The following is a 16,597-nucleotide window of genomic DNA, read 5'->3' on the forward strand; positions in this document are numbered from 1 at the left end:
CTTTGCCCTCACCTCCTAATGCATATTAGTATCAGAGATGCACACAGAAGAGGGCACGAACCCCCTATGCCCCTCACATGATCAAAACTTTATTTTTGATACAGAAAAATATTTTTTTTTAAATATCAAATTATTGGAAGAAAATACCTTTAAATGTAATTATAATCAATTTCTGCTAATCTCAATGCTATTTGAAGGCTAGGAACACAAAATTTCTCTTCAAGAAATTCATTGTGATCCACCTACTAAGCCTTTTGTGTCCTCATCGATCCTGCATATGCCTATGATTGGGACTTCCCTCCAAGAATATACATAGGGTGGTATGGCAAAACTTGGCAATTAACACCCCACTTCAATCACTTTATACACACACTAGGTAAACCATACCTCCTCCCTCATTCCAAGAGCGCGTGACCACTTATGTAAAGGAGTCCTAATTCCTCAAGGACAATACATGTGACACACCGAGTGGACACATAACTGTTTAGCCTACCCCCATAAGTGAGACTGGACATGGAGAGGGGCATCTGTTGAAGTCTACTAGAGAAAGAGGTCTTTTGAAGACTTATCAATGTGGCAGGGGGAATGTTAGTTCAGATGCTCACAAACTAGGGAGAGGTTTTTCTTATTTTTTGCATTCCTAGTAAAGATGCCATTAACACTAGAATGGCCGGAGCAGTCATTTTGATGGTTTTTGATTTTGAAAATGCTGTAATCTTGACAGTATTTAACGTACACACTACATTTTTGGTGACTTTTCATAATTTCTGTACTTGTCTCTGTGTACGAAAATTTGAAAACATTGAAGGTTTTGTTCGGGAGATATCGACGTTTATACCTAGAACGGCCAAGAGCAGTCATTTTGACTGCTTTTGTAAATTGTATATGTTTTTTCCTTGTGGTGGGTGTTATTGTAAACTTTTGCTTTTAGGTTTATTTCCTATCATTCCCTGATGGAACACACAACACTACATATATTGAGGAGTAACATATCAATAAGAAAAAATAAATGAAATAATGCTACTTGTTTGGCATCGTGTTACTGGGCAATGTAAAATGTCTATTGGCAGGGGGACAGTATGTATCCATAATCAAAACATTATATATTACTTAGCTATAGCCTCTGGTATCAAAGTTAAGAAAACTTTTTTTTCTCTGATCATCTACCTGGCAAGCTCAGTTTATGTTTTAGTTTGACATTTCATAACTCTTATACAAATACAAATACAAATACAACGCCACAACAGGCAAAATGCCCAACGAGGTGGCTGAGAAAAAGATGCCCATAAAAATATGGATGTCATATATTTCAAAAATACAGCAACCCAATTAAAAATGCAATTAAGAAAAATTATAAACAATATATACACGTGATAAAATATTATACAATGCCCATAAAGAATACTTATGGTTGTCTTATTCTAAGTATGGATAGCTTCTCGATTTACCCCACCATGTTTATCGTATTTCTTTTCAAACGTGCCAATTGTGTTACAATTTACTACCTCCGGGGGTAAGCTATTCCATTTATTAAAGCTACCATCTGCTTTGAAAGCTTCCTAGGAAACACAGGTTCATTCAGTGTGTAGAAATGTTTCTTAGAAAAATGATATATTAGAAAAAAATAGTCCAATTTTATCAGTACTGAATGATATTGCAGAAAATAAATCTGAGGCTGAGGAGACTTATGATGCAAACTCTGACAATGAAAATCATGATTTTCTGTTGTATTTACCCAAAAGAGAAAGTATAGTGATTCCGGAAGTGACTGGTCTGAATCATATAATGCTGAAGAAAAAGAAAGACAAAGATGTATTTTTTTCTTTAATATTCTTTATAAGTTGATTGGTAGCATGAAATTTTAATAATGCCCTATTTTTTCCTTGATAGTGCAAATTTATGGTGGCATAATAGTATATGTTATCCATAGCATGCGTGAACAACTGAATATAGTGAATAAAAAAGACTGTGATGTACATATAAAAATGTGTACATCATCCAAATCGAGCAATGTATGATGTGATGATAATGCAATGTTTCTTTTTTTGGGGTAAATCTTGTCCACAGTTGCCCTCTAAATTTTCATATTTATAGTTGGACACCCTGTATGCTTAAGGAAAGGTAAATTTCTTCAAAATTAACAAATTAACCATGTGGGATAATGCTTGTTGTGTTTTATTGTAAAAAATTACCGTGATTAAATATATTACACTAAAAAGAAGCAACAGTCAAAATAACTGCCATCGGCCCTTCTAGTGTTCAGAATTTTTCATATTTTTATAAAGGGTGGTTGATGATGTAAGCATCAGTCAAACTCCCCTCTTCCCTTGCTATCAAACGTCAGAAAATCTGAAACCCTTCTCCCCACTATCGATGCTGATGCAATACTTGAATGGCCCCTTATTGCCCAACTAACAATCAGAAGTGGAGACTGAGATCTCACAAGAAAAGTGTCCCAAGGCGAGTCATCGAAAAGTTTTGAAAAAATTACCACTGATTCTACTCATTTAAATGTGCACAGAAATATAAAAACATCCAGCAGAATTATTATGGGTCACTCAAGAAAATGTTCTTAATATTTTGAATGTGAATAGAGGCTAAGAATGAATTTAAGAATTCCATAACCCTAGAGTGATGTCATTCAAACAACACAAGATCAGAACAACAAACAACAACAACAGACACACAATACAAGATTACAGCTCAGAAAAAGAAAGGAAAATGAGAGCCATGGAGTGCGTAAAAACAGTGAAAATAAATTTTTTATGGATACTGCCAAGTGCAAGAGGCGATGAGTAGCCAAATGTTGTCATTTTAATAATTTTTTGCAGCTTTAATAAGTGCATATCGACACAATTTTTTTTTTTTTTGCTTTTATGTGTTTCTAGGTGAGATACATATGCTTACATTTTTTCTTAATTTTTTGAGGATGACACCTTGGAATCCTTTCCTTGTCAGTCATGCATTATAATTATTGTAGCTATATTTACCTTAAGCAGCATGAATTTGTTCAATGGATTATACCACTGCATGAGAAATAAGCCACTATGTGTTGCTCCACACAAATATTTGTAACCATTATAAGGATTTCGTCCAACACAGCATCTGATACAGCCTTTTGTATCAGGTACCTTCACAGTAGTTGCAAATCTCCTATACAAATACATTAATAAAACTATTTTAGCACCATCAGTAAATGAAGTTGGAAATTACAGTCAACATACAGACCAATGTCCCAATATAAACTTGAGCGGTTTATCTTCTCATCCTGCCATGGAAAATTCAGTGAAATTGCTTTAACTCTCAAGACAGGAGCATGTGGACTAAACTTGAGGCCCAAATATGATTTTCAATTACTCAAAATACTCGTAAAAATATGCCTTTTCATTTCGGATCTTTACAGATCTTTTTAAACATTGTTTATGCCTCTCTCTGTCTTAAAAATACAGAAGAAGAAAAGTGAACACTATTGGTTAACATTCTAATCACAAAACCAAGCACATACAGGGTGTTTCTGCACTAAATATGACAAACCACAAGGAGCGAAAGAACACAACAAAACAGACACTTTCACCCTATATAACATGGTCACAAATGCAGTGGTTGGCCACTAGAAGGAGCTTCCAATTTTAACACAAACACATGGTCCAACATTAGTTGAAATAGAGGAAAGGCACAAAACATGTGAAAAAATGTTGCACATAATATAGATGTAATCATTCAAAGTGTGGAACTTGCCATATAATGGTATTTGATGCATCTGTGTGATAGCCTGAAACTTCAGTACTAATGTCAGGATGCTGTTCTACTTGACACATAATCGCTTCTGACATGTCCAGCATATATAAACACTTCTGCCATGACCTGTGTCATGTAGGTCAGCATGGAAACAACACAAATATCTTGTGATGGGGAATGTGCCTGTTTAGATAGTGATTTCAGTAAAGGCGTTATGTATACATGCCATTACAGTCAGCCAGAGTATATACAAAATGCATAGCTGCTTTATGCTCATTAGAAAATTCATTCATTCCTAGCAGTAACTGATTTTGGTGGTGGTGGGAGGATCTTTGCTTTTACTAGGATGAAAAAGTTTATTTCATTGTGTTCTATCACCCCTTGAAGCTTGTCGTATTAGTTTAGAAACACCCTGTATATCAAACTGTTACATGAACTGTTGTTTCATCATTTGAAATTCTGAGCCATATTTTACGATTATATACAGACATACAAATGTTGGTTCCTGTCTGAGCATGAAGGAACTAGGGGGGGGGGGGCCAACAAATTTTAGGAGGAAACAAAAATACCATTATAAAATCATTGAATTTTAAAGTGATGGTGGTGGGGGCAAAAAAAATCATGTTTGTCTCCCCATCACAAAAATTTTAGAGTTACATCCCTAGTTCCTGTACAAAGTTAAGTGCCTTTGTTTCATAGTGACAGTAGTTTTCAATGACTCATCAAATAATTGATACGAAATGAGTTTTCAAACCCTCAAATAATGCAAAAGAAAAATTTCAATGCACCACGGAAAAATGTAACCCAAATAATCAGAAAATTCTAAGGTAATTTAGGATAGGCCCTTTTTTTCCCTAGATAATTTTATAATAAAAAAATTAATGCATATACAACAGAAAAGAATTTTTTTATCACATATTGGTTGGGAAAGGAATATAGCAGAAGTTATTATAGTTATGAAGTTATTATATTGCTTCAAATAATCAGCAGGAAGTCATTTTATCATATTAAGTTTATGTTACTAGCAAAATATTGGAGGTTTAAACACCATATGCAATCAAGAAATGCAACTCTGAACAGGGATTTTTATATTGGGAATGTAGTATTTGGGGTTTCTCTCTGAAGTGACAGTTTAACCTATGATTAAGACTATCAAAAACCTGCCAATCCTTTACGTTAACACATTCAAAACACTACTGGACTCCTGATATTTTGTGCTAACGTAATCATGAGGCTGCAGAAGAGTTGTTTGTTTGCTCAGAGATTATTTGAATTCATTGGAGACAACATTTTCTGTAGTTCCTGTAACAAAGATTAGAAATTTTTTATAAATAGAGATGTTTTCTCTTCACTGTTGATAGCCTGATTCCCGAGAACCTGAGAATCTTTTGGAGAAAGCAAAGAACACATTTCTAATATAATCAAAGGACACTAGTTTGGAGGTGGTGCATTTTTCTTTTTGGAGGCATTATGTTTGTTCACCTCAGAGTTTCACATCTTCCAAAGCGGTTAAGTCACTGGTTACTGCTATTATGTAGAAGTTCCTGGACCTCACGTTTATCTTTTTAGGGGTTCTGTGCATCCCCCCACCCACCCAGAGTTGCTCTACATGGATAATAACACAATATCTAATCATATCTAATCCAGCAGCTGTCAAAGAACTGCTGGAGAATGAAGACATTTGCCCCATAGATTGGTTCGCGCGTTCAATGAATCTAAATCCTACTCAACAAATGTTGGATTTTCTTAGGAGATGCCTAGAAGAGAATCGTCGGTCAGCACCAATTTGTGTGAGCTTTGATTGACGCTACAAGACAAATGGGACAGGGCGCTGCCAAAGCGCACAGACAACCACATACTGAGCATAAACAGAAGATGCAGCAAGCATTGCAGTTGGGTATGGGATATTCACATCCAATGTTTCCTCTCAGTTGTGCATGGGGGAAAATTCATTCTTGCACACAAAATGATCATATAAACCATGATTTATACGGCATATTGCCTAGCAGCACACAAAATACTTATTGTGCAGTTGAGGAAAAACAATTAGAGGGAACGCTGATCATATCTGCTATTAAGAATCACATATTTTTATCTTGAAGCACAAATGTATGTCAAACGGGCATTTGTCTTCTGTTCTGCCTTGATTACATCCTACTACTGAATGAACATGTTCAGTGCAGTTTGAATTTCTTAGTGAGTGTTTCTTACATTCTTACATTACAATGATACAATGACATGCTTTGTATCAATTTGTGAAGCTACAAGTAAAAACATAACCCTCCCTTAACTTTTGCAAACCAGAGTTCAGAAATTAGTCTGAATGAGATGATTAAAGGAATAAAAATCTCAAAAAAATATTTTTCTTTTTCTCCTTTGCACTATCTCATCCAGTTGAATGAACTGTAACATTGATACATTATTGAGAATTGCTAGTGAGAATTCATATGGGAATTGCTTCCCTTAACATTACCTTGGCACGAAACGTTCAGGAATTTTATTCATTGACAGAGAAAATCTGTGTATTTGCTTGCTATGAAGAGCCAAAAGATCATGCCTATACAAATGTGGAGTTTTTCCTGCAATAAATAAATAAATAAATTTAAAAAAATTATGTGATGTTTTTGGTGTATTGAAAACAATTGATTTGAGATACTTAAATTTTTTCTATAATTTTTTTTGTTATAGGCAACAAATCTAAGTAGATATTATAAAGAATTCCAATAGTATGAATAAATAATGTTGATTTAATACATAGCTGGGTGTCCCAGAACACAATTTCAATCCATTCAAACATATCTGTTCCTGATATATAATATAATACATATTTAATATTTATTTTCAAAATATGATAGTTTGTCAAAAATGATTAAATATTTTCGTGTGTAAATGAATTTTTCAAACAGAAATTAATTCATCTGTAAATAGATAGATAAATGGATTTGTTCAAAAATGAAATTATTTCTATCATGTTAAGAATTCTATATTTTAAGACTATACCCACTGGTTCGATTAAAAAAGACTCGTAAATCTAGAGTGTGTTTTTTAACCCTTTAATTGGCAAGCATAGAAATATTCAGGAGAGAAAAAGTTTGAGGGATTATATTAAGCAAATGAGGTTCATGACAAAAAAAAATTTTTGTGTTAATATTAAAAAAATATAGTTTCTTTTTAAGCAACACACTACATTTATATGATTTACATAGATTAGAATAATACAAAAATGTCAAAAACAGAGCTAAACAGCTTTTTTCTCAGCACAAGATATTAAGGAAACAGATACTTTGTGGATATTATGCTGAGATGAAATCAGAAAGAAAAGTCATCTGATCTCTGCCAGGACTCGAACACAGACCCTCTTGCAAACTGGAAAAGCCCCCTACCTGGAGGCCATTTGCTGAAGTTAAGAGAGGCTACTAATGCTTCTACTTCAGTGCCTTATGCCACAGTGTGTGTGAAATAAGGAAGGCAGGGTCATGTTTCCAGTGGTGTAGATGGTTGCCTGATTTGCAAGAGGGCCTGGGCGAGTCCTGGTGGAAACCAATGACTTTTCTTCCCGAGTTCACCTTGGTAGAATATCCAGAAAATATGTGTTTCCTTAATATCATTTATTGCTTGCCAACTTACTCTTCTCTCATTGTTGAAAAATTCAGAACAATATCTCTCCTCCACAAATGGTATTTCACTCCAAAATGCAACGGACAAAAATTGTTCTTGCTGGGCTTTTCAAGAAGATGTGTACCTTTGAGCCATTCTGCTGGTTTTATAGAAACTTCATGAACAATTTAAAAGTAAAACTCAAATGTTTAGGAGTTGCTTACAAGCATCAATGCCAAAATGAGCTCAAAATATAAAATGCCTTTACTTAAAACCATATAAGAAACTTAGGGTTAAAATAAAGGGTTAAGATGGTGATATCCTTCCCTGAGGTAGGGATTACACAAATGAAAATCCAATATAGGATTTTATGGAATTACAGAAGAAGGGCAGACGAGGACTTTTTTTCTGTAAACTTTTCTTTCTGATAAACTACGATCTAGAGCAGTGTTTCCCAAAGTGGGCAATATAATCTGCAGTGTGAAAGATGTGAATTAAACCCACTACTTTAAGGAAAAATGTCGCTCTATAACAAATTTTATTCACTAATAACGATATTTTATAAGGAATGGAAGAGGTCATATTTTTTATCGGTATAATGCAGAATTTTTTCAATCTATAAATTTTTAAAAAATATAGTTTACAAACTAATTTTCAATTCTAACCTCTCAGAAAAAGTGCTGCAAACAACATGTAGTGGCATATAATTTACATTAAGACTTCATTTTTTTTTACATAATCAGATGATTATACATAGGAAAATACTATATCACTAGCATGGCTATCCTACTGTATCACTGGGGGGGGGGAACCTCTGACAACTGATACCATTCTTCTGTTCTGATCATTTTGTAAATCAAGACTTGGCAGAAAAAAAGATAGGTAAATGTAAAAAGATTGCTAAAATAGGTAGACACGTTAAAAAAAAAATCATAAATAAATAATAGCTTGTTTAAGATTATATGAAAATAAAGTATAAGTAAAGATGAAAATAATAAAATGGCAAGCTAAATGCATATTCAATGAATAACTTTCTGATTAAATCTCAATTTACCTGCCTGGATCTCTGATCACTGGAACAATAAATATATACAAGATATACAGAAGACTGGATGTTGTGAAGATATTTATTATTTGAGATGTTAATTTTTTTAAGAAAAAACTCATCTCGGTAGAGGCAGAGATGAGTTTTTTCCTTCCTTATCTTGTATTAATAAGTGGAGAGCGACATTCATGTCATATCAATAAATATATATTGAAGCAAATTATGTGGAACAATTTGAATGACTTCTTTATTTTGTTACTTTCATGTGATTAGTTAAAAATATAATTGTAACAAAAACAATATGTAAAAAATAAAGAATTTCAGAATTTTTTTTCAATTGAAAAACGTGCTTAGCACAAATTACCTGACACAGTCATTAGGATATCTTTAACAACAAACATCCATGTTGTACGTCTCGGATATAACTTGAAAAGTAAAGAAAGTGGTTTTGCAATAAACGGTACAATTGAAGTATAGGGAAAAAATTAAAGAAACTTTTTCATCTCACTTCATCTGCATAAAATATTCTTTTATATGGGTCATTCCCAAAAAGCGTACATTCCACATTTTTGAAATGAAAAATTCAAAGTTAAATTTACAAAATAAAATTGAGCTCAAATTATAGCCAATGACTTGAAATTTAATATTTCATAAACATTTTCTACTTTTATTTTGTGATATTTTATTTTTTGGGTATTATGACTGAAAGCCATGGAGTTTGTCCACTATGTTACAAAAACAAATATTGCTGTAAAATAATAATTATTATTTCTGCTGTTTTTATCTCTTAAAATAATGACATCAGATTATTTCTTACAAATATCCTGAAAAAAAGGAGTTTTAAAAAAAAATTTAATTTTTTTTCTGTCATTTTGATGGTTTTTCATGACTTTTTCAAAATAGCACATAGAAAAGTTTATTTTTTACATAGTTTATGTAATTCTGTTGTATATTTAGCTACTTAAAATCAAAACTTTTTATTTCTGACAGGCAATGGGTTGGTAATTTATAATTTAACATCTTAGTTTGAAGTTTTCTTAAATGTTTTGCATGTGAACTGCGAAAATGCTTCCCGTAACAGAGTGCACATCATTGTAACAGAGTGCACATCATTGTAACAGAGTGCACATCATTGTAACAGAGTGCACATCATTGTAACAGAGTGCACATCATTGTAACAGAGTGCACGGAAGTGTTTAACTAAGAGAAAGATATCTCAAATACTCTAAATAGGCCATGCAAATACACTTTTGTTTTATCAAAAATTATATACAAAATATGATAGGTGACCCAAAGACTCCCCTGTAAACTTTGAAAAACGCACACCCCATGAGCAAATTCTAAAAACACATGCCCTCCATAGTTTGAATTTCAGTCTGGTAAAATTATTAAAATCTGGTTAAAGTGGACACTGGACCTGCTTATATATATAGCTATATATTATCATCATCAGGGTGATTTTGATTATTTCAAAATTTTTTGTAGAAAGTGAATATTAATTTGATGTTGGTATAAATCTCGCGTTTATGGCTCTCACATTAGTGATCCAGAGTGAAATGGGGGAGGGAGGAGTAGAGCCTGGAAACAAAAATAATATAGGAAGATAATGGTTCTCCCCAATAAAATACAGAATGTATTGTCATGTAACGACCTTTACTCATACTAAAATGCCCCTTATGACACATCTCCTTCGATGGCAGTGATTTTAACAATCTGTACCACTTTACTTTTGTATTTAACTTAAAAAATAACATGATAGAAAATGTGGTAAAGAGTTTAAATTGAATAGATAACTTATTAAATTTAACTTAAACCTTTAAAACCTTTTAACTAAGAAAGTTTTACTTTAAATCATAGTTTCTATTCTGTTGCATAGATTTAGTTTTTGGAAGATGTAACAGTAGACAAATTAGCTTGAATTATTATTTTTCATTATAAATTTAAATGATTGATGAAAACTTTTATTATATTTTGAAGTATATTTCTGTGTACTATCACTGCATGTTGATATAGATGAAAAAAAATCTTAATTGTTTATGATAATGGTGTAACAGAGTGGACATCCGACAAAGAAAAATCTTGTACTAAAGACATAACGTGAATATTAAGTCATTTTGCAAAAGTCAAATCCAAAAAAGTTGATCAAGCATTAAAAGTAAACCTTTCAATGAGCTCAAAAATGTTATCAGATTTAATCTGGTATAAAAATATATTTCCCAAATAACCATAACAGAGTGGGCATTTTAAAATAGGAAAAATTTTGGGACACGAACAAAAAAATAGTTTTTATAGGAAACAAAATTTTCTTTTTTCAAAATTTTATTGTATAATTTATTATTAGTTTCATTCATCTATGGCACATATATAAAATGTGATTCTAAAGTTTTTTGAAAAAAAAATCCTGTGTGATTTGCACTAAGTCTCTTTGTTTAACACGTTTTTGAAGCTGGGACAGCCAGATTTTGAGGTTGAACTACAATGATTAAAAAAAAAAATCAGATGCCATCTGAAACATATTAAGAAATGCCCTATGAGAAAGAATTAAATGAAGAACTAGAAAGAAATTAAAATTACTGCCAGACTGCTCTGAAATTTTGTAAAAAAAATTATGAAGTCTCGGAGAGAGAAACGGTTTGTACACTTTTTTGGGAATGGCCCATATACTTCTTATAGTTTAAAATTGTTACATCAAATGATTTGCATATGTGTTCAAGATAAGAGATTTATTCCCATATTGAAGTGGCAGTTCATAATTATATAAAATGTGAATTCACTGCTGTGAATTGTGCCTTTGAGTGAATTTTTCGCATAATATTATATAATTTAGGAATGGCAAAACACAGGGCAGCAAAAGTCATATTCATTGATTAGAATCGTGTTGGCATAATCATCCTTGTTAGCAGTATGTTCATTCACTCATATCATTTTCCAACAGCTAGTTCCTTAACTGTTATTCTTAGAACAGTGGTTTGCCACTGCTGTTCAGTGAAAAATTTCACCCAATTCATATAGCTGCTATATAATTCTAGATTTATTAAATAAATCTCTACATTGGTTTTTATTTGCTTTATCCATTAGCAGGTCTGTGAATTATTTATCCTATTTCCACTGGTCAGTGAAATTGTTAGACTATTTTTACCAGTCCAGGTGTAAAAATGTTGAAGAAATAAGTTTTTCAAATGCTGTCAGACATCATTCTAGAAGCAGTAAAAAAAATATTTCTTAAAAAGTTAAAAATGTCATTTTCTATAGTTTGCCAGTTCTATATATAAGTCATATATTGAGGAACATATTTTTCATATAATGACATGTTAAAAAAATGAAGTAAATGAATAAACAAGTCAACCAAAATTGATTGAGTTGACTTGTGATTGGAAGACTCAAATATGGCATACAATGAAACAGTACATACAGTAACCCTGTACTGTTTTATCGTATGCCATATTTACTGTTCTACAGTAACCCCTTATTATATCATGCATAATGATAAGACTGCTATTTATTTGTCCTTAGGGAATGTACTAATGAACTGTTGGCACCAGTTGCTCAGATTTACAGAAGCAGTGAGGGTATTATCCCAGGGGATTGTAAAATTGCTAATGTGGTTCCGCTATTTAAAATGGGTAGTAGAGAAACGGTGTCAAATTATTATCCAGTGAGTTTGACAAGCTCACTCTTGAATATTTTGGAAATTATTATCAAGAGGCATTGGTGAAATGGATAGATGAGAATAACATTTTGTTGGAAAACCAGCATGGATTCAGGAAGGTGAAATCATGCGGAACTAGCCTCCTTTACTTCTATGATCACATGACTAAGACTTCGAGAATGGTAAAAATGTTGATGCTGTTTATCTTAATTTCCAGAAAGCATTTGGCCCAACATGGTAAACTATTGAAGCGTTTACATGAGATAAGGATTAGAGGCAACTTGTTGAATTAGATAGAATCGTGATTTAGAGATAGATCCCAACGGGTTATGGTGAACAGGGAATTTTCTGATTGGGCAAGTGTTAAAAATGGAGTTCCTCACTGAAGTGTTCTTGGTCCCATACTTTTTCACTATTTATTGATAAGCTTGATCAGAGTATCAATGGAATTGTTAGCAAATTCACAGATGACATGAAGCTAATGGGGGTAGTCAGAAATCTAAGCAATAGGGAGACATAGACAAGCTTGAATAAGATTGCAGCATGGACTAATGAAGAGTTGTATAGTACAGAGTCGCTCATTTTGGTTTGAACAACCAATGTTCCACTTATGAGTTGAATGGTATTACTATCCTGGATACAACTAGGGTCAAGGATTTGGGAATTCTCATTGATGAGCTGCTTAGGTTTTCTGAACATAGTTCAGCGGTGGTAGAAAAAGTGAATAGAATGCTTGGTTTCATTCTTAAAAAGGTCTCTTCACATTCTCCTAGTCATTCTTCTGCTTTCTGAGGTTTAGTTCGTCCTGCACTAAGGTGTATTGTGTTAGGTATAGCCCCCACATCTTGAAACAGGGCCCCTAGGCTGGGATCTTTTACGGGGCCCCTTTTTGATGAATTTATAGCGTGAAAAAACAAAAAAATGATTAAAGCCCCACTGGGCCTTGTCAGCCCACCCCTTGTGGGGGCCATGGGTATAAGAGATAAGTACCAACAGAGGGACACTGACTTGGTTGATGGAGTGCAGAGAAGAGCTATGCATGTCCTTAATGGAACACAGGGCTTGAGTTATGAAGAGACTTAATTTTTTAGAATGGACGATGTCCAATCGACTGCTTTGACAAGGAAACACCATTATGGATTGGTAAGGGACAATTCTAGGTTGTGGTGTGTGTCGCAGAGAATGTTCCTCTAATAGGGTTGTCAATAAATGAAATAGCTTAATTCTAGGGGTCATGAATTCTAACACAATTGACACATTTAAAAAGAAATATGATAAACATATGGGGATAAATCAAGAAGTTATTCATACTTAGATGAGGCAACCATAATTTTTTTTATGGGAAGTGTATTCTACATTATTTTTTTTTTTTGGTGATATATGCTTTTATGTTGGGTATTTTGGCGATATTTGACATCCATATTTTTTATATACATAATTTTCCAGCCACCTTATTGGGTGATTTGCTGTTGTGGCATTTGTATGTGTGTTAGAAAAAGTTCTCTGAAAGTGGGATGGAGGGGATGACATTTTTTATTTCCTGAAATATATTAAATTTTTAACAGCAATCAGGGGCAGCTTAAGGAAGGGTACAAGGGGTTGCAGTGCACCCGGGCGACAGCCTAAACTTTTATTTATAAACATGAAATTTTCGAATTTTAAAAAATAATGTACCACATGCTATCACTCTTTTTTTCTGTTTTTTTAGCCATACCTTGACAACAAAAATGTTGATAACTTAGAGAACAGGCAAGGCCTAAGGCCAAAATACCAGAAACAAGAATGGACTCTATCACACGGGGCAAGTGTGCAGTTTGGTTTTCCCAGAGGTGGATTAATGGTTTTGCCACCTGTGGGCTACATAAATTTAACTGCCATTCTAGTCTAATAATATAATACTAATGATAATTCTAGTCTAATTTTCTTGCTCACTCATTCCTCTGATTCACCCACCCTGCACTATATCCCCATTGCCGCCCCCTCCATCCCTGTAAACGCATCGTGTCTTTAAGTTACTCTTTTGGTCACCCACATGCTCACACTCTCTCTTGATCATTCACATAATATGCATGCTCTAGGTCACTCCTACGCTCACAGACTCTCTAAGTCACTCATGTGGCTGCCCACTGACCTAGTCCCTCACTCTCTTGGCATAGGTGGATTTGTGGTTTTACCACTTGTAGGCAATTAAAATTTTGCCATTCTTCTCTGATTCTACTAATTCTCTTGACCCAACTCATTCCTCAAATTTGAAATCCTGCTGAACTTGCCGTCCTTGACTATAAGCCACTAAGACTCCTTGTAAATACCCAGTAATTTTTTGGGAGTGGTCAAATAAAACCAAAGAAAGAATTTGGGTTTCCCATTTGTTCAGAGTCTGTGAAGCACTAGAAACCCCCCACACTTCCCCAGTCTTCACCCTGGGGCCTTGGAGTAAGTATTTTGGAGGTTCAACCATGGGCGGAGATATAGGGGGCATGGGAGGGCATTGCCCCCCCCCCCCAGAGTCAAAGGTGGAGTGGACTGATCTAATGTATATATCAGTTGACATCATCATCATCGTGCCCCCCCCCAGCAATAATGACCGTGCCCCCAGACTTTAAAGTCTACCACCACCTATGGGTTCAACTCTGCTAAGAAAAATTTAGATTAATTAAAAAATTCAATCCCGGAAGAAAGGAAAATATAATGGCTCATCAATGAGCTTTAATGTGGAGAAAGTTATCTGGCATAATTAGGAATGATGAAATAATCTTGGACCAAAAAAAAGGACAGTTTCCTTAAAAGCAGGATGTATGGTCAAGTACATTTTTTGCAGGCTAGACAATGGTGTGCGATTTCAGACAGGTAAAATCAGATTCGTCCCAGAATCGGTCCCCACCAGAGTTGTCTTTAGGGGTAGCACATGAGGTTTTGTACACGGGCAGTGAGTGAGGTAGAGCCACCCATGACAGCAATTGTGATAAAAGGTGTGGTATAATATAAGGGATTACTGTATAGCGAACCTTCACCAAATAAAATGTCATACACTAACAGATTACTTTTACACGCCATATAAAAGCCAAATTACTTAATAAAAAAAGCCTATTCATAGTTGCAATATGTCAGAGAGAGCACTATGTTTTCTTTAGCTACAGTGGAACCTCTCTAGGAAAGCCACTTGACATTCTGCAAAACAAGTAGCTGCCGGCAGAGGTAACCACAGAATAGAAGTTGCAAGATTGTTGTTGACTTTGGGTAGCAGTTTAGCTGAGCTATATCATTTTAGTGCTTTAACATTACAAAAAAAATTGGTCACATTTTGAACAATTATTCTTCCAAACATAAATGGTACACATAAAAAAGTCAGTGGCATTTATAGATACATCTTGTTAGAGCAAATCCAACTATACTCCATTAAAGTGAATGTGACTACAAATTTACATACCAGGTTAGCTGTCTTGTACAGTAATGAAGTGCAATAGTATTCATGAATTCATATTCAAGCTTGAGGCTATGTTGAGGATGGAACAAACCTCACTTTTTTCCCTTTTATAATTTCCTTTTCTAACCTAGATCTGAGCTTTCCTTACGTATTCATAAATAAAAAGTCAGAGCTCTCAATTGTAAGAAATAGATTAGTTTATCTACAAGAAAATGAATTACTAATTTTTTTTCAACACCAAAATTGCTTTACGTTGTTTCTCTGTGAAACATCAAAAAAAATTTTGTTATCTTGAGAAAAATAATGCTGGTAATAACCCCAATGAGCAAGAAAAAAATTTAAGTTTTGATTTGTGCACAGATAGACTGAATACTGAATAGGCGTGACTATTTATGGAGGTTCCCCTGTATTTCAGCATAAACTGTATTTCTAAAATTATCTTAACAAATTATTTACCTGATCCATACATGCATCATGAAGCTCATTCAAATTCAATGTATAAATTCCTTCTTCACAGCCAAATAAAATATGTTGATCTGTATAAGTGAACATAAGATTTAAACAAAATGTTATACATGTGTAATACTATCAAATTTACAACTGTTTATTTATTACTTTTGAATAAAAATATAATAACGAATCAAAATACCTCTTGTGTCTGGATGAACCCAACTGGCAGTGCAATGAATTCTTAAGGGACATTCATTAAAAACTTTGGAAAAACAAGCACCCATCTAAAGATATATATAAATGGATGTTAAAATAAAAGTATAAAAAGTATAGTGAAATGCTCATGATACTAACTGCAATGATCGATTAAGTTATGTGTTAATTACAATTGTAAAATATATAATGCTGTAAAATATATATTAGTATGAAATATAAAGTAGTAAAACATGATAATTTTTAACATGTACTGGAAGTAAAAGGTATAACAATAACATATCATTATGCACATTTTTAATCTTAACATGTTTTACATTCTAAGTTTAATGCTTAAGTGAAAAATAAATTTATTATTTATATTTTATAATTATGACATTTATAATCCCTTACACAATTAATACCTTTGTACCATGGTATAAAACTATACATAATATATGTCCACTTTGTGACACTGAAAATAAAACAAAAACTATGGAAC

The 16,597-nt window shown here is 33.4% G+C and overlaps 1 protein-coding gene across 4 annotated transcripts in view; it reads right to left on the minus strand.

Moving 5' to 3' along the window:
• Positions 1 to 16,597, minus strand: part of LOC149085258 (mitogen-activated protein kinase kinase kinase kinase 3-like) — a 181,958-nt gene that overhangs the window by 20,958 nt on the left and 144,403 nt on the right. For all 4 annotated transcript variants that reach the window (XM_089233168.1, XM_089233167.1, XM_089233166.1 and 1 more), the window contains 5 exons: positions 16,103 to 16,187; positions 15,910 to 15,989; positions 8,745 to 8,805; positions 6,212 to 6,317; positions 2,991 to 3,153 (listed from right to left, as the gene is read on the minus strand). In XM_089233168.1, the coding sequence (XP_089089294.1) occupies positions 2,991 to 3,153; positions 6,212 to 6,317; positions 8,745 to 8,805; positions 15,910 to 15,989; positions 16,103 to 16,187 (495 nt within the window). The remainder of the gene's footprint in view (positions 1 to 2,990; positions 3,154 to 6,211; positions 6,318 to 8,744; positions 8,806 to 15,909; positions 15,990 to 16,102; positions 16,188 to 16,597) is intronic.

The sequence above is a fragment of the Pholcus phalangioides genome, unplaced genomic scaffold (genome assembly GCF_987345545.1).
Source record: "Pholcus phalangioides strain wild (caught in Gottingen) unplaced genomic scaffold, Ppha-v1.0 ptg000007l_1, whole genome shotgun sequence".
Classification (NCBI taxonomy): domain Eukaryota; kingdom Metazoa; phylum Arthropoda; class Arachnida; order Araneae; family Pholcidae; genus Pholcus; species Pholcus phalangioides.